Genomic DNA, 27,019 nt, shown 5'->3' on the forward strand with positions numbered 1-27,019 from the left:
GTGTAAGACCTGACACAAGAACCAAGGCACAGCTGAAATAAAGAGAAGAAATAATAACTAATCCCAGTGGGGCTCTTTTCAGCCTCAGACCCAGAGGGCACTTAGCTGACATACTGGCAGTGACAGAAAACCAAATAAAAAAATAAAAATTAAAATAAAATACAGAGAGCAAGGAAAGTGCAAACATCAGTTGTCAGAAAAGGGGGACAAAAATTCTTTTTGTTAAATTAGTCAGACCTTTGCTTCCAGATCCTACTGTGAGCACAAATGGAATCAGTAGGTTTAAAAGCATTCCTTCCCTTCTTTCCTGATTGGTGAATGGGGAGACGACATGGCTTAGGGGGAAATCTTCTTTCAAAGCCTGTGCAGTAATAATAAAAAAGGATTAAACCATTTCATCAGCAGATCACACACACAAGTCACTGCAGGGAGTGATGATCCCTGTTCACACAGCACCACACCAGCCTGGATAACCTGCTTGAATGAGATGCCCTCAGACTTCACTCCGTCAGGAGTGAAGTGAATTCACAGGGTAGCACAGGGATCACCTGCTCGTGTCATAGCCAAACATCAGCAGCCTGCACTCCTAACTCCCAGTTCTCATTAACAGAATCACGTGTATCCCACAGGAGTCAGCTGAGTGCCAGTCCTGAGCTCTGCACTGCTCTGAGTGGTACCAGGATCTGACACAGAGAATAAAAAAGGAACAGAGGAAACTGCACAAATGACATTGTCTAACTATTCTCCTGTCCGAACATGGAGGCTATTCCCAAAACATATTTTCATTCTGCCTCACTTTGTGCTGCCCTGTCATCCTCCCTGAGACAAAGAATGAACTCCTGAAAAATAAACAAAATGCATGTTTACTTCTTGACACACAGTCAAGCTTAGATTGAAAGGTCTTTCACCTTCCTTCAGAGGAGGTAATTCGGATGGCTGTCACTAGAACCTTTGCTCATTTACAACATCCCATTTGCTGCAGACTTAGCTGTGAAATGCAACTCAACCTTGCACACCCGGGCTGAGAAATTCTAAGAGATGTTTTCTGATGGGGTGTGAAGTACTTCTGCTTTGTATTCTGCTGGAATACAACTGGGAATTATGACTTGTGTTTTTCCTGACCTGTTCAATTTTCATTACATTTAAGCCCACAAATGATTGAACAGGGAAAAAGCATAATAAATGTTCCCCATAATTAATAAAAAATATTAATTTGGTATCTATTTTGGGGTTTTAGTAGATAACATTTCACAGCAGGTGAAAGTAGCCTTTTGTTTTCAATTTTTTTGATTAGAGAACCATTACCTCAGAGCTGGAAGAAATCTGTTATCCTTCTGTGTCAGTTTGTACCAGAAAGTCCTTTTGTACCTCATGCTCTGAGGGACAGCTTTGTGTGTTGGTCCCTGTAAGCCTTCCTTCCCAAGCCACCCTCTGCTCAGAAATACCTGCCTAAGTATTCAACTGGATGTACCAATGCACATTTTAAAATGCAAGCTGGAGCTAGATAAGGAAATTTGTCACTTCTTTGGTCACCATTCAGACTAATTTCATGCCAGTGGGGAAGGAAAGGGACACTGAGGCAGAAATACTCTGTAAAAAGTTACAGTGCTGCTATGAGAAAGGAATAGTGGTGAAATTCTCCAAAAAGCCTAGAACTTTTTTCTTTAATTCTGGCAACAAGGATACCATTGTGTCAGCAGCTGAAAAGCCAAGTTGCCCTGCTTTTTGTGCTGGCACACTGTGTGACCAGCTCAGCTAAGAGCAGAAGAGCACAAACCCCGCTCTCAGTTACACACATGGTCCCACAGGAAGACAGGAAGGAATGTGACCCAAGCCAGGGTCCATCCTCCTGTGGCAGAAGGATTCTAACTCCTTAGATCCTGCAGAGAATCCTGACCTGCTTGTCAGCCTTACACAGCATCCATCAGCCAAACTCCCTGGATTTCAATGGCAGAGTTAAGCTGATAGATGCTTGCTGTGGCCTTGGCCCCAACAGATGGGTTCTGAGCTCAGTTCAAGCCTTCAGAAAGAAGGGAGAATTTACATGTCGCTTCTCGTTAATTTTTGATGCAGTTCCACAGTTTTTGCCCAGCTTTTGCAGAAAGCAAACAGAGCACTGATGAGTTGGTGCCTCAACCAGAAGCTCTAGAGGCCTGGCCGTGGGCCAGGGCAGACACACCTGTATCTGCAATGCTACAAGCCGGACAACAGCTGTGCTGAAGGGCAGAGGTGGCGAGAGATAAGGGCTGAGATGAAGAAGGGGTAATCCGTCAGCCACACTGGAGGGTCCTACCACTCCCATCACCTGCAATACAAACAGAGCACATCACCACAGCTGCCTACTTACAGTTTCACCCATGCCATATCCTCCAACGGCAGTGAAATGGAGGTGCCTTTCATTGAGCACTGAGCTGGGGTGGATCTAGCAGGACCAGCCCCCCCAGTGGTCCTGGCAGGAGCTGGGGCCAGTGAGGGGATGGTGTTCTAGCAGGGAAAGGGAGGGGGAAAGAGGGGAACCAGCATGGATGGGAGGAGTGCACAGGGAACCCGGTACATTTGTAAATGTACCCAGTACCAGCCCTGAATGACCAGCACTGGACTGGTGGAACGGCTAGAGTTGGAGGATATGTCATTTGACAACTGTAACAAATAAAAATCTGTCATCAAAGCAAAAAGTCTGCATTGAAAGTGGACATCTTTTCCCTTCCCTTGCTTGAAAAATAATGTCCTAAGTCTGACACAAGCCAGGTTTTGTACAATGTTCAGATTCCTCTCAAGCACAGCCTGTTTGGGGGAACTCTAAGCATGATTCCTCTCAGCTGACTGTCTGAAGCAGAGTCACCTGCATGTGACCTGCTTGTCTGGAGCTCCTTGAATAATCACCACCGGGAAACAGCACTTCTGGGAGGGAGTTATTTGTACTGTTTGGGATGTGTCCCTCAGGAGGAATTAAATCACAGGCCTGCATGTGCCTGTTTCTCACCATGACCAGACATATCCAAATGACAGGAACAGGGAGAAGGTACCTGGCCACACCTAAGCTCATGGGAGATGAAAGCATGCTTCTCTTCCAAATTCAGCCTGGGGAAAAAGGCAGTAACCAGTCTTTTGCCAGAAAACCAAAGGACAATTTAGAAGGGAAAGAGTCAGAGCTCCTTCTTCACATCACTATGGATTATCATTGAGATATTTCCCCACTTTTCTGGCTGATTGATTTTTGGGCTTTGGAGTCTACACATGATACACACCATGCAGTCAGTGCTCCCACAGCTCCCAGTGCAATAAGGTAAAATACTTGTAGCAGTAAGTATGTGTTCCTGGCAGCTCTCCCTGGTGTTCCCCGCCAGCAGAATATAAGCAGAATGACTTTATTTCAGCACTACAGAGTTTTCTGCTATTTTAAGAGCACTGGATAATTCTTACTGTGGCCCCCTTGGAGAGCTCGCTGGGGTGATTCAATCTGCCATGCCTGCTTGACAAACTGCAAGGCCATTCCAAACTCCTGCTTGAGCTAGCTGTGTGGCAACCTCCCCATGGGACAACTCTTAGGTAATCTCAGGGCCCAGGTTTGCATTATGGGCTCTGACACGTTGGAGCTTCCCTGCCCTTGCAGCAATGAGTGCTGAATTGACTTGAAGGACAGGAACCTGGCAAAACCTGACATTGCATTTTAGCTAGTGATCATTGTTTTTAAAGGCCCTCAGAGCACTGGTGAATCCTGAAATGTTTTTGGTAAGCTGCAAGGTAAGGTTATAACATTTATGCTCCAAGGAGAAAATGTTATAGAACCCAATAACAGTAAAATTTTAGTGCAGCCTTTCCCCCTTAATTAATATTTTTGCACATGGAATGAAAGCATGCTTGTGTGCCCAAGTGGCTGGAGCTACATGGATATCCAAGTGGGGGCTTGTCCCCAGTGCAACAGCTGCAGAAACACTGCAGTCTACCACTGAATGACCAGGCAAACTCTGTCCATATCACTTGTCTGTTGCAACACTCTCAGGTGTCACTGCCATATTTTCTGAAAAATCCCTTCGCCAGGACTCCTTCTCCTGGGAAGATGAGAAGCCTCAGAGAAAAATGTAAATAACTATCTGATTTGCTTCTCCTGTGTTTGGCTGCTTTGGAACGTGGTCTGGACATCGTTTACCAACAGGTGCGTGTTTGACTGGTTTCATGTGAATTGTTTTTACTTAATGACCAATCACCGTCAGCTGTGTCAGACTCTGAGGAGTCAGTCATGAGTTTTTATTATTCATTCTTGTTAAGCCTTCTGATGTATCCTTTCTCTTTCTTTAGTATAGTTTTAGTATAATAGAATAGAATAAATATAATAATAAATCAGCCTTCTGAGAACATGAAGTCAGATTCCTCATCTCTCACCTCATCCTGGAGACCTCACAAACACCACACTTAAGGGCATAAACTTCACCAAGAGAGGGATCTGAACATTGTACAATGCAAACCTGTACTAGATCAAGCCAGGGACATTACAAACAGTGGAGTCAATTCACCTTGCAAACCCTTCTGACTATGCAGCACCCGCTGGCCTCTGGCAGAGCCACCAGGGCCCTCCCCACTGGGGACGGTAGGTATCCCCAGTGCCCCCTCTCCCCATCTACCAGGTGTGTGCAGTGTCCACCACCCCACTCTCCAACTTGCAGCCCTCAGCTCTCAGCTCAGTCTGGCAAAGGCCGATCTTCAAAGTGGTGCGTGGGAAGGGATGGAAGAGAAATCGCTCGACCGCTGCTGCCGGTCACGGTATCTCCCCATGCACCACTTCAAAAATGAACCTTCCTGTCTCTGGTGTCACCTGCAGAGTCCCCTCGTGAGGGGTAAAGGGGACAGGCAAAAAGACAGGAATGGGAATAAGCTGTCATCTTCAGTCCAGAGAAACCAACAGCAGGGGATAAGGAAGGTTTAGCAAAGGTTCATGGGGTTGCCGCTCGGCTACTCACCAGATTGACACAGACATTGATCAGAGACCTAAGGTGAGGCAGGAAGGATATGATAGGCTGCCTCTGAAGTGTCAAACAAACCCCTTCAATCAAACTGCTGGCAGGCTCCCACTCAACCTGGCGCCTGCAATACAACAGTAGGTGCCATTAGCCGCGGGCTCCTGCCCCCCACCAGACGCCCAGACACGGCGACGGACACACAGTGACAGACGTGTCACACAGCCACGATGGGTGTCCGGGAGCAGCACGGAGTGCCCGCAGGGAGAGCGCTGGTCCGGAGGGACAGAGGCACAGAGCAGAGACGAGAGACGCGGCACAGCGGGCTGGGGCTGCCCTAACACACCGCTCCCCTCATGGCGGGAGCTGCTCTCACTCCCTGATGCTTCCCTGTCACTGAGGGAGGACACACAGCGGCCTCAGGTGTGCCTGTGTGGTGAAAGGCACAGAGGCACAGAGCAGAGACAAGAGACGCGGCACAACGGGCTGGGGCTGCCCTCACACACCGCTCCCCTCACAGCGGCAGCGGGGCAGGAGCTGCAGTTCACTCCATGATGCTTCCCTGCCACTGAGGAGGGAGGCCACACAGCGGTGTGCCTGTGTGGGGAAAGGCACAGAGCAGAGACGAGAGACACGGCACAGCGGGCTGGGGCTGCCCTCACACACCGCTCCCCTCACGGCAGGAGCTCAGCTCACTCCCTGGTGCTTCCCTGCCGCTGAAGAGGGAGGCCACCCAGTGCTGTGCCTGTGTGGGGAAAGGCCTGCTGTGCCGACACCATGCACTCCATCTCGTGTGCCTCCTGGATGTTCCCGCTGTCCTGAAAAAACTCCATCAGCCTGAGTGCCTCTGTGGTATCCTCTGCAGCTCCTCTGGCTGCTCCTCAGTGTCACTCCCAGACACGCTGCCCTAAATGTAAACTGGCCCAGCTGTATCATCTTCATCTCCACCTCCTGCAGCACAGGAGGTGAATTTCTTCATTCCAGGATGCTTTCTTCCCTGACACTGCTTTCCTCACCAAAACAAAATTTATGGATTATGCCAGATGCTGAAAGGATTTCACTTCTAATCATAAGCATAGGTAACATCAAAGTGGTTCAACCCCTTCATCTCAGGGCCTGACTCTCTGCAGGCATTGTAGTTCACAAGTCAGCAGCTACTGTATTTACTGGACAGAAATACAAAAGGCTGGCACAGCTTGCCAGCTCAAGCCTTAAACAATACCCCAGTCAAGCTCTTCAGGTGACTTCTCAGAGCCACATGGGGAATCAAGTGTTCTCTATGCAAACTCTTCTCCAGACCAAAATAAATCTCACCTTTGGGCATCCACTGTCACTAAATCCCCAGAATAGAGGTTTGTTCTGGTTCTTACACATCCACCGATTACAGCAGGCACTGGGCTTGGAGTGGGATGCCCACAGGAGGCAGTGTGTAAGATTCTGATCCCTGAGTAGCCCAAGGGATGGCTCCTGGGCTCCTGCACTCAGACCCATCCCAAAGAGATTGCTTGACTCAGTGATGCTACGATTTAGTTGCTGCATTTGGTCCAGTAGCTTTGCTGTCCTTTTGTGGACAAAAGGGTAATTTAAGCCAAGCAGAGGTACAGGCATAGAGAGAGAGAATATGAAAGGAATTTTAATTTATGGACGTCCATTCAGCTTACATGAGGAAGAAAGATCTTCAGGAACAGAAAGCCTTATCTGCCTTTGAGGCAGTAGAAAGTATGAGCGGGGAAAGAAGGAATGAATGAGAAACAGGCAAGACATGGCAAAGACTCAAACCAACAGGACAGAGAAGCACCAAAATTTCTGCCTCTGAATTCCCTAGAAGGGTGGAATGTCTTGAAGCAGGTTAGCCAAAGAAAAGGATAGTGATGCCAGAAAGAAGATATCACCTCCCTATTATTGTTCCATCTTTTATTCCTACTGGGACATACTTCTGATGTTCTCTAACATGATTTGGCTTCTCAGCTGAGACTGCCAAAGAAGTGCCATTCAAGCAGTTGAGGACATGTGCCCATGAGGGTGACCAAGACCAATATGCCTCTTTTTAATCAGATCACCAGAAAATTCACAATTCTGAGTGATTTTATACCACCCAGCACTGGATTTGTACCACTGCCTCCAATCAGGGATGCTCCACAGTCAGTATTTCTTGAAGTTGCCAAAGCCTGTATGTACCATAATGCCACTGTGTGATCTACCAGGCTTCCACTAGACATGGACCTGAAGCAGCTGATGCAGTTCTTTGCCTTTTACTAGGGAGCAATCAGAATCTACTGCATAGCTCCTGACTATTTTTGTCTTTACAAGTATTGCCATGCTAGAAATACTCTTACTACAGTCTAACTTTTAAAAACTCACAGCAGAAGTTAATTAAAAGGGCAATGAGATGGAAAAAAATCTGAAGACTTCTTTTCAGGAAAGAAAAATGACATTTCTGGAAGTTCTCTCTTTAGCTCTTAATAACCATCCTGCTACCAGAAGACACCACAAAAACATCAACATAAACACACTTACAGAGATAAAAACACCTGTAATTCTCTGGTGTGTTGTAAAGGCTCACTGCAACACGACAGCAGATGACGTACCCACACTTCAAGGCTTGCAACATCAGAAACGGACCCCAGAGGGTTTCCGGACCACCTGCTCACCTCAGCGTAGGCATCTTGTGAATTTTATTGAACATACGATCCAATCTCTTTAGGATGAGGATCAGGGCAGGTCTCACCGCCTCGGCTGTCCAGTCGGTGATGGGCAGCATCTCCATGATGTAGCGCCGGAGCCCGCGGCTCTCCATGGTCTGCGTGTCGTAAGGAGCCAGCTTCAGCAGGGAGTGGGCGATTTCTGCCAGCCTGACACCAAGGGCATGGGGAGAAAAGTGAATACAACCTGCATTTCTGTGCCCATTCTTTTGCCTCTTTCCTGCCAAGGTCAGGATTCAATAGTGAGATGGTATTTCTCGTTGGGACTCGGATATTTATTACTTCTTATCTATGTTACAGCCTCACAAACTGTGACTCCCACAGTACTTCTCTCTAACAAATTAAAAATGGAGCCCCATCTCCTTCTCTACAAGGCCTTTTAAGGATAAACCGTCCATTTAAGAAATTACACCTAAATTATTTTTACTTTTAACCCAATAATCAACCACTCATGCCCGCAGTGCTGATTGTTTTTATCCAGTTACACAATACTACCCAAACTAAAAAGAAGGTGAAGAAGGACCAGCCTCTATAGGAATGTGCCCCCTGTTGACAGAGTGACAAAACTATCCTTTGTCCCCTCAAAAAAGAAAGAAGCCCAGAAGTTTCTCTCCTGGATTAGGTGAAAAAGGCATCTCATAGGCCTGAAGAATTTCACCTCAAACTTAAGGATAGGAGCAAAAATTGGGCAGGAGCCAAAAAGTCCCTCTGAGCAATTTACTAGAAAAAGAAGAGAACAAAGAAACTAATGGCTTTTGTGAGTTGTTTTACCAGGAGAAAGAACCTCTTGCACCTGGATTTTTCTCTGTAAGGAGTTTGTTATTTTGTCTTTTATTAAAACATTTTATTTCCAACACTGCAATAGAAGCCATCCTGCTGATTTTATGCCTCCAAAGGTAGCTGAACTATCTTGGGTGAAAAATAGACCTCCAAGAGCTAATGAGACCTTGCTCAAAGAAGCTCCTATTACTAGCCTCCACCCTAAACCTCCATCTTGCTTTATATATATTACTGTATTCTAAAACCTTAAACTCATACAGTTTCCACCATGTGATGTTACACACTTCTATTCAAACTCCACACCCACAATCCCAGTTCTGTCATTCAATTTTGGAAGCCTTCTCCACAGTCTCAGGTCAAATGCAGTGTTCTTTTGGGGGTCAGTGTCAGCACAGAAAGTTTAAAATTCTCAGCATCCAGGGTTCCAACATTTCTACACACGTGCCAATGAACTAACATATAAATCTTCATGAGCCTAATGAAAAGAAAATGGTGCAAAAGTCAAATGTGCTGCTAATTTAACTCTCAGATCTGATACCACAGTTCTGGTCTGTTAAGACTGTTTTGCTGGAATCACTGTTTATATTTAAGAATTCATGAATGGTCTAAAAATGACTTTTACATTGACATTAAATGCACCAAGGGAACATCAGGAATCACAGATTTGGGTAGCTAAAACCAGAGTATCTGTGCTAGCAGTAAGACTACAACAATGCAAATGTCTGTGAAACACAGACCTGACATCACCTGTTTGTCAGTTAATGAGTGATTTGGTTTTGTTCTGTGCTTGTTTTTCAGCATTACCATTACTTTAGGAAGTGTCACTGTGCGATTTTCAAGTGTTAAGTTTTAAAAATAAAGTGTCCATAGGTTTACACAACATGTCCCTTGTAGGACTGCTCCCTGCAGTTTTTATTTGTTTCTCCTACAGATTGTGTTGCTGTTGCTTTTTCCACTATCCCAGATGGCATTGCCAATGGCATTTTTTTGTATTCACTGTGAAATATCATGGCAGCATTTGACTTACATTTGCAGTTTGACAAAAATCTGCTGAAATACTTGGATGTTTGTGGTAAGCAAAGACCAGAAATAAACCATGAAACATCAACAGACTTTGTATTGGATGATTACAGTACAATCCTATCCATATTGTGGGGGCATTTCTGAAATGCATCCAAGTAATGGAACATATTTCTATTCTCTTTATAATCTGCCTAATAATATCAAGGGCAACAAGTTCCTCAGATTAACCAAAAATGGTAGAAAATTCGGTTTTATCCAGTATTTCTTTATTATTCCTTTTTTTAAACGGCTTTGTCCTACTATGAAGTAGGTCTGCTTTCTTAAGGGTTGTGAAATTTAAATTATCATATAATTAAGCTTCTTGCCAGCAATACAATACCAGTTCCATGCAATGACATATAAAAACTTCCTTACGCATTATAAAGTGTGAGATCCATTTCATTCAACTTGAAACATCAATCTCAATTAATCTGCTAGCTCCTTCCTGGCAGAAACAAGTAACCTGGGAAATTTTTATCTTCCTGAAATACTGGGATAAACAGTTGGATGTGCATCTTCCTTTCCACTGGGTGCAAAAAGATTTTTATGACTTTTGCACACTAAACATTTGACTTTTAAATGGCTAAAAATGGGTGAGATGAATCCTGTCTGAAGTGGCTACCATATTATCCTGTTTTCTGAAGCCTCTGAAATGGCACCTGCCAGTCTCCCAAGACCATGAGTGTCACATCACATCCTGATCAATTTGCTCTCCATGTAGAACTGTGTTTGTTCTACAGTGGTTAAATCCTGTCAGTCATGTCACTGATACTTATGAATTTATGTAAGGATTGAGATACGTTGCTTTTATTTAGAGATAATGATGATTAAGCATTTTAGGTCACAACCCTGACAAAGCAGCTATTTCCAGCACTTTCTAGGAGACCTAAAGGAATCAGAGCACAACTCATTATCTGCTGTAAATCAATATCAGCTTTACTGCTGTAACCTCTGACCATGAGAGTCAGAGGTTTTCTCTCTTGAAAAGAGAGCAGCATTTGCCAGCTGCTAGTGTAAATGAAAAACTGACAAAATAATCAGATCTATTCTCTCTTGTCCCAGTTATTGCTTCCCAGCAGCAATTTATGTTATTTTCTGTTTACCATGAACAGCAAACTCAGACTCAGACCCCAAGTGCCAGGAGGCCCTACCCCAAATTTCTTCCAGGTCAGCACCACGTGAAACCATTTGCAGTGAGCATCCAACCTGTGAGCTGGACTCAGTGCAGCACTTCAGGAAAAGACTTGTGCATCTGCTGCATCACATGCTGAGGTGCTGGGCTGCAAATGCCCTCTGTCCCATCCTTCCTGGTATTTCAGGCACTTAGAAAATGGCTGTTGTGCCTTTCTTGCTTATGAGCTGTTGGCTCTGATGCACAGTGGCACTGGAGAGGATAAATGTTGTATTCAAGCAGGGGGGCAGCTTCCCCAGCCCTTGCCCTGCACAGACAGATTTATCTTGTCCTGATGCATCAGAGGGAGCTGTTTCAGGTGGGGGTCTGAATGAGACCAGAGGAAATTTTAAGAAACCTTCTTTATACACAAGCAGCATCAGTACAATCTAAGGAACATCCAAAACAGCCTCTGCGTGTTTCAGAAAAAAGCATGCACCTACACAACCAAAAAGTGATTCCATCTGTTATTATGAGAAAGAAAGAGCTAAAAGAAAGGAATGCCCCTGAAACACTGAAAAAGTGTTTCACTGAAACACTGAAAACTGAACAAGTAAAAGCAGAATGCCTGCGGAATACCTCATGTGGGACTTCACATCCAGCAGCTCCAGAGAAGTCACTCGGGGCTCACCAGCCAGATTCTGCAAAATCTTCAGCCTGGGACCGCAGTGCTTGTAGAACTCTGTGCAGATATTCAGCAACGACTCCCGGGGTCTCCTGAACTCCTCCCTGGCAATTCTTTCATCCAGCTCCTCTCGGGGAAGGCCCTGGCCCTCCTCCATTAGGTGAAGGTTCTCCCTGGAGGATACAAAGTAAGACACAGTATTTATTATATGCTGTGGATCATCAGGGACAGATTACAACCACCTCTTCATCTTCTTTTTGAAATAAATGCTTTCCTCTGCAATTGAAAGAAAGGTAGTTGCATCTGCAATTGAGAAACAAAAAAAGGGAAGTTATAATCTTCCAAGTCTTGCTAAAAATGTAAATATTTTCTGTATCAACTATCTTTTGATACCTTCCCTGACAAAAGGCTGCCTGTCACAGCAACCATGTGTGGGAATGTTTCATCACACATCAGGGGAGACTGGGATAAAATTTTACTGTACCTGATAAAGTGCAGTTTGGCTCCCTGTTCTGGGTACCTGGGAAAACAGAAACAGTGAGGTTGCAAACAGCAACTTAGTAATGCTTAAACTTGCCTTTCTAAAAGAAAGTGACACTGTTCTAGCCCAGGGGTTTGTGCACCATGGTCAGGATGGTATCTTGTGCCACTGGAACAATGCCTACACTGATCACACTGAATTGCCTTTATCTCCCAACTTCCATCAAAAAAAACATATTCCTAGAGTTATTAGCCTTATTCTGAAAGGAAAAACTCAGGCTTGAAAACCATCGCTCTCTTTCAAGTGATTTCTCTTACTGATTTTCACCCCAGTGCTCAATCTCTTTCACGAAACCAGAGCTCAGTGAAAATAATACCTCAGAGTGTTTTTTTGTTCTATTGTCATTTTCTCTCGTTACTTCTTTTTGAGAAAGCATTAACAGGCTCTGCACCACTTGGCCACCATGTCCAAGGCTTGAACAGTAATCATTCTAACATTGTGAGAATCCTGCTGTTGCTGGCAATGATAACAGAAGAAACAAGTGCAGGAAACCTAGAGCAGTGCAAAAATATTTTGGATCAGATGCTGAACATCTGATAATGAGAAAAATCTGGAAATGTAAGTCAAGATGCCTGAGTCTCACTTCACTGGGAATGTCTACATTGTCTGTCAGCAGATGCATTTTAACTGCTCTCCAAAATCAGCAGATAGATAATAAAATACTATTTTCCATTACACCTTATTCTCCTTAGAGTGAGCAATCTTGCAAATGAAGTAAATGGCATACAAATGGAAGTAAATGGCCCACTTCATACTTCAGCATGTCTGGTTTATCTGCTGGCTTGTCATGTCTGGAGTTTATCTGCTTCTCAGATGAGGGATTGAAAGTCAAAGCCATGTTTTAACCATGACTGAATAGAACAGACTCATGCCAGGAGTTACCAACCAAGATGTGTACACATTTATAAACTGACATAATAGCCCTTGGATGATCCATGCAGAAATTGATTTCTAAATCCCTTGAATTCAAAAAAAGAGGAAAAAAAAGATAGGTAATAACTTGGAAAACTCCAGAAGAACAGCTACCCCAGCTTTTGCTAGGCTGCAATTCCCCTTCCAGCACAAACATTCAGATTTTTAGCACACTAATGCATAGCCTGGCCAGGAGAAAGCAGGGATGCCTGCTGCAAAAAAAACAACTTGACAATCCCAAATGTTTGTGGGGGATTAAGCCCTTCCTCTATTACCAAGTAAATTGTCAGTGGCCTTGTCTATTTTGCAGCAGGCTAACTGGAATGGCCACTATTGCCAAGGATCAAAATTGCAGTTCACTGGTGCCATGTCCTTCTTTGCTTCCTTCTTCTGTGAGAAAGTTCTTTGGTGTTTTGTTTTGTTGGGGTTGGGTTTTTTTTAAGAAGGACAAGAGTATTTCCAGGCCTTACTTTGACTTCTCTCAAGCTCTCAGCTATCCCTCCTGTGCTACCTATAACTGCAAAAAATCCCCAGACCAATGTGGAGGAAAGAGATCACAGGAATGTACAAGGAAATGGGAAAGGGAACAAAAGAAAACTAGAGGAGGTGCCAGTGTCTGAGAACCTCAGCTGATGGGCAATTTGAGTTTGTACAGGTGTTCAGCCCCTTGGAACAAAGTCAGAAGGATCTGACCCTTCTGCTGGCCAAGCATGCTCTGCCCACAGGTCACTCTGACACTGGACTCAGCAGGAAGCAAAGCAGAGAGTGAGAGAGCTTCAGCAATAGACTTCAGAGGGCTGAAAGGCGAATGAATCATTTAGGATGTGTGTCCTCCACTTTGATACTCTGGCCTTCTGTTGTTTCACACTAAAAATCCTAGTCTTGGCTGTTTTGGTTATCATCAGAAATGCAGTCCTGGGGAACGTGGTCTTTGGATGTGACTGTTTTCTCCCACAGTACAGTACCCAGAGCACTCCCTCAAGCTGTCTGAGATATTACCTTACTAAAAAAAATCAAACAGAACAAACAAAACTGTTTCAGAAAGTGAAAAAAAGAAAGAAAAGCCTTACCTGGTGTTCACACCTGCTGACATGGTGTGGTTTGCTGTTGTGGTCCCTTTATGGCCTTGGTCACATCGACTCATCTGTGGGGCTGTCATAGGCCTGGCAGGGAGAAGGTGAACAGCACACTGCACATTAAATCTAACAAACACAGAAATTCTGCTTTTCCTCTGAGAACTTGCACTAATTTTACCAAGTCTGAAAAACTCAAGCTAAGCTGCGTGTTGTGGCCTCCTGGGCACTCCCTGTCCCTGCACAGACAAGCAAATGCAGGCTCAGCCCCTTGGCCCACGTGTGTTACCTGGTGAGAACTTCCACACTGTACAGGAGGGCCTGCAAAGAGGTGGCAAGGGCACCCATGGAAGCAATCTCCTCACGAGCTGCTGTCCCTGTGTCCACCTGAGACGTCTGGCGCTTCAGCTTCTGCAGGTAACAGGGAACCAGGGCTTCCAGGACCATCAGCATCTGCAGGCTGGGAAAATAACAATATTGGTCTGTTTTATCTTGTCATGCCTGAGCTCACATTAGGTAGAGGCTTAGGTTTCTATTTGAAGTCCCTAGATCTGCAATTAGGCAATGATTTTATTGCTTCTCATTAGAAGTCATGAACCAAAGCAAATTGGATTAGGAACTTCAGGGGGAAACCAGATGATGCATGAAACAATAATGACAATAATGATAATAATAACAACAACAATAATAACAACAATACTACTACTACTACTAAAAACCCCCTGGATTTTCAGGTATCTTCCAAATATGTCCTCCATTTGCTAACAAGTATTTTCCCTTCCAAAGACTCTTTTCTTCCCAGATTCCCTCTTGCAAACTAACAGATGTACTTTGGAGCTGGTGCTACCCCTAGGAGGGGGTAGCAGGCAGAGGCTTGGCCTCAGAGAAGCCCCACACTTGGAATCCTTTATCCTCTGCCTCCATTTGCCAGCCTTGCTTTCACACACCATAGGCAGCTTTAATGCCTTTTCTGAGTGTGCACAAATCAAGACAACAGATTTTCACCTTCTGAATGACTCAGGAGCATAAGCCACCACTGTCACACACAGCTTGATGGCTTCACTGATGGAGAAGGTCAGATCTTCATTCCCATAGCAGAAGTCTGAGGGAGTAAAGCAATATGAGAAGATTATCACACAATCACACTAAGTATGAAAGGAGCTAACACATTTCCTTTTCCTCCTCTCCTCTTGCTTGCTTTTCATGTTAACAATGCCCAATAGGCCTTTGGACAGATAAAAATCTGTCTCTGTGAAAGAAACAAATGCTGCACTCCTACCTGAACCCTACTGCCCAGAACTCAGTGAGTGAAACAGCTCTGAGCAGGTCACCTGCTGCTGAGCAAAATGCCTGCAGAGTCCTGTTTCAAACATCACCCATCAAAAGCTAAGTCTTCAGCTCATATATGGCAAGGACACATGTCAAATTAATGATAATTTTTATGCTTCCTATGCTTTTTATTAGATGTTCCAACCACACAAAAAGTGATGCTGATGCACCACTGATAGCAGAAGTTTTACTTCTTAAAAATCAAGTCCTTTTATACTCATAGCCACATGGGAGCCAGCACAGAAGTGACTCTCTTTTGCTAGTGATTTCAGAAAGGGGTTTCAAAAGCATTTAAGTTATATACTACCAATATCACTTTGGGCATAATTAGTTTTGGGCATTAAGAAACCAGAAAGAATAATATTGGTCCAAGAATAATATTTTTAATAGAACAATAGTCCTGTTTTCAGAAGTGACTTTGTTACGCAGGAGCCCAAGTCAAAGTTAAGGTCCTAAAACATATAAATAATAATTCTCATCTTCATATGGAAGATACCAGACACACAACATACTCATCTACAGTCTCGTCATCAGCTCATACTTGAGAATTTTCAGAGATGTTTTTAATTGTCCAGAAACAATTAAAGAAACCTCCAAGATTTTATACAAAAGTTTGGTACAATCCACAAAGAGGAAGAAATATCTTCTTTTTCTGTACTACTTTATATTAAAACTTTCTATATCATAAAATCCCACTTTATTACAAAGCTTTAACTCCAAGGCCAGACAGGCTTCACAGTGCATCAAGATAACCAGTATTTAAGAGAAGTGCAAATGTGGAAAACAAATTGAAGATCCTTATAAAAATCACAAAGCAGCCAAATTCTTAAATGCAGCATTGCATGGATAACTATCAAGAGACAGAATGTCCTGGATACACCATAGAGCCATAAATATTCTGCTTTATGATAAATCAACAGCCTCCCCAGGAGCTCAGCACTGCTGGATGTCTGAATTGTATCCATCATCCTCCACCAGTCACAGTCTGCCCACAGGAGAGGATGCTTCTGTTTCCTGTCCATGTGGAGCAGAGGGTGACACTGATCTTATCAGCATAATACAGTTTATCAGGCATCTTCATTCTTCACTCACACATGTTAAAATTCAAAATGCCAGAGGCTAGTCTCAGACTAGAAGGCTTTAAGCAGGAAAAATAGTTTTGCAATAAAATTAATTAATAATTGCCCTCCTGCAGAAAATATCAAAAGGATGATGGTGATAAAGCCAATCTTAAAAGCCCCATGAGGCACAGGAGACAGAAAGGACATTCCTAAAGAAGAGAAGGGCTCCGAAGAAATCATGCTGCACTAAATGTCCGTTGAATTAATAAACAATAAACCAGAATTACTGAATACAGGATGCTGTACTATTACCTAATGACTTTAGAGGCTTTTCTGCTTTCACCAGCTCTAAGATGTCCAAAATGTCTGGAGTCTCTCCCTCCAAAGACTGCAGCAGGTCAAACAGGCACTGAGCTGACACTCCTTTGCTGGTTCCATTGTTTGTAACATCCTGTTCCAACAAGAGACATTCATGTCATCCCAGCAGGAATGTTTATCTGGAGGTGTGGACAACCTTTGGTTCTGACAAAGGGTCCACATGGAGTTCAGGAACTCATTGCTTTCAACCAGTGAGCCTTGCCTGACTCAACAGACTGATGCTACTGCACACAGATCTTTGCTGCCCTGTGAAGGACAAAGATAGGTGTGCTGACTTCAAATTAAGATCCCATTAACATGCCTAAAATGTTAGAACATCATTAATGAACATTTCAAAACACGACTAATCTAGTCTTAGACTTCACACGTACTAAAAACTTGGTATTAAGCCTTTAATTCCTATTGCTGGATTCTCAGAACAGATTTGCATTTAAAGAGTCATAAGCCATTATAACTCTTTAAGTGTTATGGATATATTTTCTGAAAAATAATTTTGTTAAGATTTTTTTCTTCTAAGAAGCTGAGAAGCCTCAGAAGAAAAGAAAAACAATAATGATCTGCTACTGTAGAATGCAACAGGTGCATCTTTGATTGGTCCACGTGAGTTGTTTCTACTTAATGACCAATCACAAGTCCAGCTGTGTTGAGACTCTGGTCAGTCAGAAGATTTTATTATCATTCCATTCCTTTGTTTGCTAGCCTTCTGATGAAATCCTTTACTTCCGTTCTTTTAGTATAGTTTTAATCTATCATTATCTTCTATCATAAAATAATAAATCAGCCTTCTGAAACATGGACTCAAGATTCTCATCTCTTCCCTTGTCCTGAGACCCCTGCAAACACCACTCCATTTAAATAGCCATATAAGTCCTTTTATAATACATTTATCCATAGAAATTTAAAGTGAGACCACATTTACTGGCCTGGACACCAGCAACCTGCCATCTCAGCACCCTGCTCCATCAAGTGATGCACAGAAGCGTGCAGAAATAAATCTGGACCTGGTTCTGTGCATCACTGAGTGCTCTCTGCCTGTGACCTCTGATGGGGGCTGGCTGCACTCACAGGCTTCCCCCGAGACAGGAGGGTGGCTGTGACTCACAGGGAACTCCAGGAGAGGGGCCACGCTGGCAAAGAGCTGCAGGATGAAGGGCTTGCGGTGCAGGACGTAGAACTGGCGGCACGCGAACTCGATGGCCTGGCGCAGCTGCGGGTTGCTCTCGTAGTCAGAGTACACCTGGGCACATGGAAAAGCACATGGAGGCTCTGCTCCAACTCTGCACCTCCTGAGCCCAGATTCAATCAATTACAGCACTGGCATTCCTGACAGGTTTGTCTAACACACTGTTAAGGATGGAGACTGGACCACCCCTCCCTGGCAATGCATTTCATGGTGTCTTAGGGTACAACATCTGCCTGGGGCTGTGTGTTCTATCACCATCCCTTAGAGGTGGGGCAGTTCTCTTCTGTTCATGGGGCAGTTTTCTTTATCTCTCCCACACCCATCCTCCCTCCAGGAGATCTCTGCTGTCCATGGGCCAGTGAGTGTCCCTGCATGGCTGATAAAATTCCATCATCCCACTGGGAGATGCTCTGCCCAGGGGAGCAGCCAAGCATTCCTACCTGGATACAAGCTGAGGTTTGGAACAGCACAGCAGCCTTTGCCCACTGCATTCCCAGAGGAGCAGCTTTCTGCTGCCCTGCATTCCCAGAGGAGCAGCTTTCTCCTTCCCTGCATTCCCAGAGGGAGCCCAGGCCCATCTCCAGCAGCCCTGGAGCTTCAGAGGAAAACTCCCCCCTTGTGCAGGATCCCTGCTCCAGCAGAACCACAGCTGGCACTGCAGGAGGGCTGGGCCACCATGGGATGGGACTGTGCCACCACCCTGACCCACAGGGGGACAGAGCCTGTTCTGACTCTGGCAGTGTTGTTTTGTATTACTACATTTTTTACATTATTTTTTTTCTTCCCTAATAAAGAACTGTTATTCCTATTCCCACATCTTTGCCTGAGAGCCCCTTTTCATTGCAATTGCTTTTTTATCTCCCAGGAGTGGTATTTTAATAATTCAGCAGTTGACAATAATTGAGGGTGAGGATAGGAAAGAATTACAAACTAATTTCTCTCAATATGAAGTGATAATGAAGGGAGAATCCTCTGCAGGACTGAATGGTTACTGTTGACAACTTCAAATTATGTTTTTAGACTATTTTATTTCAAATCTCTTGTTTCTCATTAATAAACCCCTGCACTGCTTAGCTGGATCCAATTCATACTTACCTAATCATGGATATCAGACTTTCCAGCTACTACACAGCTTGTTTAGATAGCCAAAGTAGACCACTGGGTCTAATAATTGTTCTCTGTTAACTAAGTGAAAATGAACATGTATAGGGATTCTTCTTTTCTGTATCTGCATTAAAATATTAAATCTCTACTTAGATACTGCCTTTGAGCCCTACAGAAATAATCCTTTTTATGTTTAAAAGAAATATTTTTTATGTTTTATTTTCAGTAGCTGATTTTCAACAGGAAAAGAAAATCAGCTCACTTGATCATCTCTAATTGAAGAGAAACTCCACCTCTGACACTTCCAATATTTGTCATTACTCACAAGAAAAAACATGCAATTTTTCATAAATGTTTTAAGTTATTTTCATACTTAAAAAGTGAATATAATTTAGTTTTAATTAGCAAGTAGTAAATCCAGATATTTCAACTATTTCCCAAACTTCAGCCACCCCTGAAATAAAAACCACGGAGAAATGCCTAAGGGCCAAGAATGGCTCAGAAATTTCATATTTCTGTGTGGAAATACAGAGAAAGGAAAACAGACATTTATTTACTTAACACAATGTAGAACAGAAAATTTAGCAATTTACTCAAGCAGGAAACAGAAAGCTAATTTGGGCCGTCCCATTGTTGCCTTCTTGGGGAATCTAAAATCTCTTATGAGGACTCAGCAGATCAAAGTTTCCCTGTTGTCAATTCCATCATGGAATCACAGGATGGTTGTAAGGGACTTCAAAGCCCATCCAGTTCCACCCTGTGCCATGAGCAAGGACACTTTCCATTATCCCTGAATGCTCCAAGCCCTGTTCAAGCTGGCCTTGAACACTCTCAGGGATGGGGCAGCCACAGCTTCTCTGGGCAACCTTTGCCAGGCTCACGGGGAAGAACTCACGGGAAGTTCTTCTCACGGCAAGAATTCCCTGCCAAGGTGTGACCTGCAGCTGCTCCCTGTCAGCAGGACATGGCAGCATTCCCTGGGATTGCCCCTGGGCACGGCTCACCTGCAGCATGCTGGGCAGCACCCACTGGTAGCCGCTGAGGGAGAAGAGGTGGTTGAAGTGCACGGCCGTGTTGATGACGGTGGCGGCGTACTGCCTGAGCAGGGCGCTGTCCTCGGGGTGCAGGATCAGGGCACCGTTGAACACGTTCAGGAACAGCATGATCTCATCCCCCCACGGGAACTCGCTGGGCATGCCAAGGAACATCTCTTCCAGCAGCTTAATCCACAAGCTTTTCTGAAGGGTGTCTAGACCAAAGAGCTCTTTGCCGGCTGCAGGGGAGAAGAGCAATCAGCAGCAGTCAGCTCTGTCCACCACAGCCAGCCTCACCTCACTGCAAAGAACCATCCCACAACCATCACCACAACCCCATGACCATCCTTCTGCCTTTTAAAAGTTATTTCCCCCACCCTGTGTTTCTTTAAGTGCCCACAGAACTTGAGCAAACCTTGACTGAAAGCATCAATATGAAGATGAAGAATGATAAATATCGCACGGTTCATTAATCTGCTGGTTGGACACTCTTCTCTTAAAATGTGGAAGATTTGAGCTTGCATGTGCATCATTTGCCCCACACAGAGGCTGTGCAGATTTATGCTCAGGTTTTATGTCCCAGGTGACTCACACACTACAGGAAACTGATGCAGAGTTACAATAATGCTTCTGAAATCAAGTGCCTTTAGCGCTGGTAAAGAACTTGCCAATGCTTACCACTGTGCAACAATGGCCTGTTTAACCTATTTAGCATCAGGCTGGAAAACCTGCTTTACATCCAGAGCAAAGTTAATGTGTGGACTGTTTCTTTATCCCTGCTGCAGAATTTGCTCAGTCTTCCTTGGATGTCAATTGTTTCCTCAAAGTAGATGGCAAAGAACTTTGAGAAATTATTTTTAGGTAGTCTCACACATAATTTTAATAGTCAATTAAAACTTATTCTCATTTGGGTCCAAAGCAAGTAGCCTTGCCTGGAGAATTCTAACACTGAAGCCTTTTCTGCTGCTGTGCTTACAAACCAGCAACTTTTTATTGGTTTCCTCAGGAAGAGATTCATCAGCTTCCAGAAAAGCTGCAAGCCTGTGTGTTAGTAAGGCAAATGAAGCACTCACTGTGGTGCCTTAAGGGCTGGAACAGAGGCTAGACAGAGTTCAGAGGAATAAAGAGGGCATTTGTTGAAGAGCCTTCAAAGGCCACATCCTGGCAGTACCAGAGCCACAGTCATGGCTCTGCCTAGATGGCTCCAAGATGGAAGCAAAAGAGAGCTTGGTCACAAGATCTCACATTTTTATAAGGTTTTGTCCATTAGCATAATGGAGTTAATTGTCCAATTACAGCTCCAGCCCATGAAGTCCCATGCCTCTTGTTTTTCTCTCTTCAGTCCATGTTGTTTATGCTCTTGGGCCTGAGATTCGTATCAGTTGTCCTTGAGAAGGAATTGTTTTGTCTCCCTACTCTGTGAAGTGAGCTTACCAACCCTTAATATGAAGCCCAGACCCACACACTAAAGCCATACAGAATCTGAAAAATATAAAATCTAAACCCTGAGGCATCAGCTGAACTCTGTGTGCCTTGTCCAGCCCTCCAGGAGAGCAGCCCTCCAGGGGCTCGTACCTCGGGGGTCACTGAAGAGCGAGAACTCGGCGTCGATGGCGCTGCGGGGGAAGGAGGGCAGGCGCAGCAGATCCTCCTGCAGCATGGACACGTGGGACTGCTTGTGGGCTGGAGGGATCTTCTGCGTCAGCGAGATCAGGAACAGCACCCGCCCCACCTCCTCCAGCTTGCGGGTGAACACCTGGCAGGGAAACAGAGACAAAGATCTACGTCAGCCCAATCCAGAAACCTTTAAAATGTCCGTGCACTTCAGCAAGTTCAGTTCTAGGGCGTGCTCTTGACAAGGTTTCTGCTGTTGAGATGACTCCAAGGTGTTAGAAAGTCTTTTTTCCCAGCCTCAAGACTGAGGAAGACGACAGGATTCTTTGGCTCTCGTTCTCAAGGTTGTTTATTTTATTTTTAATCTATAACATTTTTTCCCTGACCTGCCAAGGTCTGTCTGGCAAGTCAGGTTGAGGCACACTGACCACCCTCAGTGGTCAGTGTGTTATCTTATTATACTAAAAACTACGTGTATTTGATTTACAATAATTTTTAAATACTTATTACTTATGTTAGACAGTTTGTCTCTACTCTAAATTAATCTAGAAGTGCTACTATCACTTAGAAGATGGAGGCTAAAAAGAAATAGGAAGAATGATAGGACACGCCAAAATTCTTCTATTTTGCTTTTTGAATCTTCATTCTAAAACTCCAAAATTCTACTTTTCTACTTTGTGATAAATTCACTATTATTTTATTCAAACTCTTGTGGTTTGTAACTCTTTCTACAAAGTTGGTAATTGTTTCTATTGGTTAAAGTCAAAGGCACAGGTGGTTTTGACTCTGTGCTTAGGTTTTTGAGCTCTCTGTTAGGTTTTCAAGTCCTCCAGGGCAGCTAGAGGAATTTCTTGGGTTCTGATAGCTCTGATCCAAAGGATGCTGCACTCATGGCTCAGAGGATCATTGTGAAATTCACAGGGCTGGTGTTGCACCCTCCTGCTGGAATTTGTGTGCCACAGTTCTCCAGCCCAGGTCTCCAAGGTGGATTGTGTTTGTAAAAATGGATCTAACATTTTCAGTCTTCTGGAGGACCCCAAGTGGTTATGGAACAATTTCCAACTTTGCCATGGGTTTTTCTGTAGATTAATGTAAGCCCCAAGGTGGTCAGAGAAACCAAACCCAAGCTGAGAGCCACATGTTTGTATTTCCTCTCTTCAAGGCCCTAGATTAAAGTCAACAAGAAGTTGGAATTGCTATCTACTTTCTGGGATAAGACATCTGGCCATAGAAAGTATATTTATAATTGCAAAAGAAAAGTACTCAATAAAACAAAGCAAGTATTTCTCCAAGTAAAAAAGTACTTTTTTTGCTCCTCAGTGGTGGTTGCTACACTGTTGCTTTATTTCGGAAGCTGGATGTTTTTCAGCAACATCTTGCATGAATACAGAGAAGCTAGCAAATGTGTGATACAAGTTTTTACCTTAGAAATATTTTGGGCTCTGAGTGCTCTAAATATAAAAATGTGGAAAGCAAAATAATGCCCTGACAAAAATGTGAAGCCCATTATAAGCATTTTTGGATCATGTAGAGTGTATTAAACTCATTTATTTGTGGGACACCTCCTAGAACCAGAGTAATTTCTGTCAGGGAAGCAACCAAGTTGATCCCAAGTAATTTCAGATTTCTATTGACTTTCTACTGACAGATGCAGCACATGAAATATTGTCCTATTCTGTGCCACACACATATGAGATGGCATTGACTTTCTTTTCCAGTATTTTAGCTGCTAGTAGCTCTTAAGCAGCATTATAACTGCCTTTTATAACCACACATGATGGTATTTTCCTATTCTCAGTAAGAACACAATTACAATGGCTGATTTTTGGCTACAAAAACACAACTGTTAATACTAAATGCATAATATTTAAGCACATTCCTGCACATCCTTTTTTAAATTTTCTGCAAAATGATCCACCTAAAAGGAAACTGGCTGGACAGAGCTGGGGAGGGGGGAATTCACATCACACTCTAATCTTCCTTAATAATGTACAGAATATGTGGCCTCAAGGCAGATTTCACCCGGACTGCTACTTCTCCAGAAAAGCTTTTGATCTGCGTGCAGCATGAGGAAAAGCCTTTAAAAGGGGGAAAAAAATATTTTCAGGGTTTGTTTCTGGTTAGAGGTATGAGTTACCTGTTTCTGAATGAGCTCTTGACCCTTTTCTGGATGCATCTGCACCAGGTTGAGCTGGGGAGAAACTGACCTCCGGAAAGGATAAATATCACGGACATAGGTCTGCCAAGAAAGGGAAAAAAGTGTATTTTAAACAAATGTAATCACTATGGCATCACTCAACAGAATGGAAAAAAGGGCCCTTTAGCCCTTCCTGAAGGGAAGGCTTTCAGACAGTGTCAGGCATCATGAAAGAGCACAAACAGAAGAGAAATCTGATCTGTTCTAACAGAACTAGACATTCTTGTCTTCTGCCTCTCCCTCTTCTCTCAAATTCCAATCTTTTACCACACACAGCTAAAGATGTGATGCTCACAGGACAGAACTCTATTTATAGGCTGTTTTTCCTCCTTTAGATAACCCTGATGTTTAAAAAAAAGCAAGATGAAAAGTCACAGGGACTTGATCTTTGCCTCACCTTGTTGTAGTGAATGAGATTCCAACGCTTATCCATTAAAAAATAATGAGAAGACTGAGTTTCAGGTATGTTAAAAAACTCCAAACACTCCTGAAAAGAAAGAAATCAAAATATCCTGTTACTTTTTAGTTGTTTGGTACAAATACCACAACATCCAAAAGAAGAATATCCATCTAATAATTTATAAAGGTACAAACATGCATGCCTCAATCAGACTGGCACACTGTTGGGGCTTTAATTATTTATTTCCTTTTATAATCATTAAAGTATGTTTGTGATAATCAAAGCATGCTGACCTCACAATCCTGAAGACTGGTGTTAATTATCTTGATGTCTTGATATCACACATATTTGTCTGACTGGATGAGCCATATTGGCCTGGGTATTTATCAAGATTTAGTGATAGGTGTGTCCTGGGTTCTCTCCCAAATTTGCTCTGAACCAGGACAAGGTGGTATGCAGAGACACAGAAGTTCTGGCACTTCCAAACACTGAGATGTGATTCCCAGTAAAATTTAACACACTCAGTCAAACTGAAGCCTTTACAAATCTGTTTCCTATGTGGCTCAATTAAAACCACTCAGGAAATTTTTGGCAGAAAGCGACTGCATAGCTCCTGGCTACCAAAATATTGTTGTGGCTACCAAGCCATCATTTTCACTCTGATCTTGATCAATTTCTCGTCTCTAGTGCTGATAAACCCAAACATTTAAATGATTTGTATATTTATCAAAAACATGTAGCAAATAGCAAGCTGCAGTGTCTCCAAATGTAGTTGCATTTGTGAGGTTTGGGATTTCTGTGAGTTCAGAGCATCTCTAATATCCTTAAATGTGGGATCCTGTTTATTGCAACCAAGCTCCCCTCCCAGGGAGACAGACATCTCTGTGAGCAGAATTTCCCTCCCTGACCCTGGGACAGGATGATCAGGCAGAACGGATTGCTGGCATGCAGGTATGGGAGGTAAATTTAAGTTTGTCCAGCTCAAACACTGTCTCCTACCTTCAGCAGAGCCTCAAACTGTGTGTCCTCGTGGACTGGTAACTGTGTTGGGATGTCACACTCATTCTGTCCATGCACAACGAGGGTTTTTGTGCCTGGAGGAAGAAAAGTTGTTGCATTCTCCCTGGTTTCTTTAATTAACTCAATTTTAGGAGTCTGCCCATGGAGGAAGATTGGTACTTGAAATTCATTCCTGGACAGGCAGACTAAGCCAGTCCTGTCTAGAACCATTAAGGAGTGTTAACATATTCTCCCACTTCCACAGTTTAATGAGAAATTGAGCTGTTCCTAAAAGTATGAGCTGACTTTAGCAGCAACTGTCAACTCTGAGGAAGAAGCATGTAAAAGGTCAAACCTGTTTATCAGCAAGATATCTCGAGCCTGGATGATCGAGTTTTACAATGATGCTGCTCCAGCCTTTTACAGCCCAACTGGCACAAAGCTCTGGGTTGAAATACTGTTCTAATTCACTTTCTGTCTGCTTCTTTTAGAGCTCCTAAAGTGGTTTTCTGAATCTCAAGGAATCAGCAGTAGAATTTACTGACTGAATACTCAACTGAAGGAAAACTGCCTTAAAATATGCAGCCATTTGTAGAAGTTTTTTTTCTGATCCAGATCTGATGTATCTTATTTTTGGTAAACTGGGCCATAAAGTGAAGTAAATTTAAAGACTTATTTCTTATACCTGGCATTGAAGCCGTCACCAGCAGCTTCACTTCACACTGTTCCTTCTTCATGGTCTGTTTGAGATCCTTGAAGAAGAGTCCTTCAACATAACCCACCACTTCCCAAAGGAAGGTGAGAGTGGCAGAAATGGCATCCATGCCCCATTCACACGGAGTCCGTACAAAATACATGATCAAACCCACCTGCAAGGAATGAGAAAGAGGAATATCAGGTTGTACACACTCTTTTAACTGTGCAGAGCATTGAACACAGAATATTCTGTAACACAGAATAACAGTATTGTTCTACCTTTCTTCATTCAGAGGGATAAACTCATGAAACTTTCATCTTGAAATTTTATATGCATTAAAGAACAATCTGCCTGTACTATTCTTCCTTTTTCTAGAGATCATGAGGACTGGGGGCAAAATGTACTCCTGCCTTAAGCACCACTGCAGATGAGGAGAAGTGAGAATGTCTGCAGTTAGAGATTTCCTGTTCTTTATGCTCTGAAATGCTGCCAAGTAGACAACTCACAAACTTCAGAGGGCTCCCTGGAGAAGCATACATCTTGTCTGCAACACCTCCTAACTACATTTGTCCACAGTCTTGAAAGAAGTTGCTAGATCTGCTCCAAGAGGACTGTCTATCAGCAAAGCACTTTCTGAACCCAAATTAAGTAAAATAATTAAAATTTTTTGGTGCTGGGACCCTTCTAATTGTCTTCAACTCATTGGCCAAGGTTCAGTTCAGAAATCCATGACAGGCTGCTTAGGGATTTAATGAAAACAGAAAGGTTCCTTTTCCTCTCCCCAGAAGGCCAGAAAGGCTGGTGGAAGCCTGGTGGCTTGCACGCACAAGCAGGAGCAAGTATGAGCTATATAAGAAAAACTGAGTGCATTTATTGCACACATGAAGGCAAAGGAGAGATTCTGGGCTGCACAGTGGGCCCACAAGCTACTCACCAAGTAGTTAAAGAGGATATGAGACGTCTGGGCAGGAAAGTCTCCAATGTTCAACAAAAGCTTCCTCAGCATATACATCAGCTCATCCTGGAAGAAAAGCAAAAGTTTTTTTCTTCCCATCATGCCTATGCCATGTTCCCTAAACAGCTGCTCAAAGCTTGGCTGGGAGCAAAAGCTCTGCTTAGAGCTGATAAATCAACTGTGTCCTGTTTACATCAGGGGACAAAGACTGAGGCCAAATGATGGCATGCTGCATTATAACAGCAAA

The 27,019-nt window shown here is 43.5% G+C and overlaps 1 protein-coding gene across 1 annotated transcript in view; it reads right to left on the bottom strand.

Moving 5' to 3' along the window:
- UNC80 (unc-80 homolog, NALCN channel complex subunit) overlaps nt 1-27,019 on the bottom strand; it is a 124,160-nt gene that overhangs the window by 21,000 nt on the left and 76,141 nt on the right. The window contains exons 38-55 of the mRNA XM_059476229.1: nt 26,752-26,838; nt 25,806-25,989; nt 25,121-25,215; nt 24,119-24,208; nt 23,662-23,763; nt 21,486-21,666; nt 19,881-20,149; nt 17,692-17,826; nt 16,524-16,662; nt 14,827-14,923; nt 14,111-14,281; nt 13,819-13,911; nt 11,780-11,815; nt 11,250-11,468; nt 7,607-7,807; nt 4,959-5,082; nt 2,180-2,305; nt 238-361 (exon numbers count right to left, since the gene is read on the bottom strand). Coding sequence (XP_059332212.1) covers nt 238-361; nt 2,180-2,305; nt 4,959-5,082; nt 7,607-7,807; nt 11,250-11,468; nt 11,780-11,815; nt 13,819-13,911; nt 14,111-14,281; nt 14,827-14,923; nt 16,524-16,662; nt 17,692-17,826; nt 19,881-20,149; nt 21,486-21,666; nt 23,662-23,763; nt 24,119-24,208; nt 25,121-25,215; nt 25,806-25,989; nt 26,752-26,838 — 2,473 coding nt within the window. The remainder of the gene's footprint in view (nt 1-237; nt 362-2,179; nt 2,306-4,958; nt 5,083-7,606; nt 7,808-11,249; nt 11,469-11,779; nt 11,816-13,818; nt 13,912-14,110; nt 14,282-14,826; nt 14,924-16,523; nt 16,663-17,691; nt 17,827-19,880; nt 20,150-21,485; nt 21,667-23,661; nt 23,764-24,118; nt 24,209-25,120; nt 25,216-25,805; nt 25,990-26,751; nt 26,839-27,019) is intronic.

The sequence above is a fragment of the Ammospiza nelsoni genome, chromosome 7, assembly GCF_027579445.1.
Source record: "Ammospiza nelsoni isolate bAmmNel1 chromosome 7, bAmmNel1.pri, whole genome shotgun sequence".
In the NCBI taxonomy this organism is placed as follows: Eukaryota; Metazoa; Chordata; class Aves; order Passeriformes; family Passerellidae; genus Ammospiza; species Ammospiza nelsoni.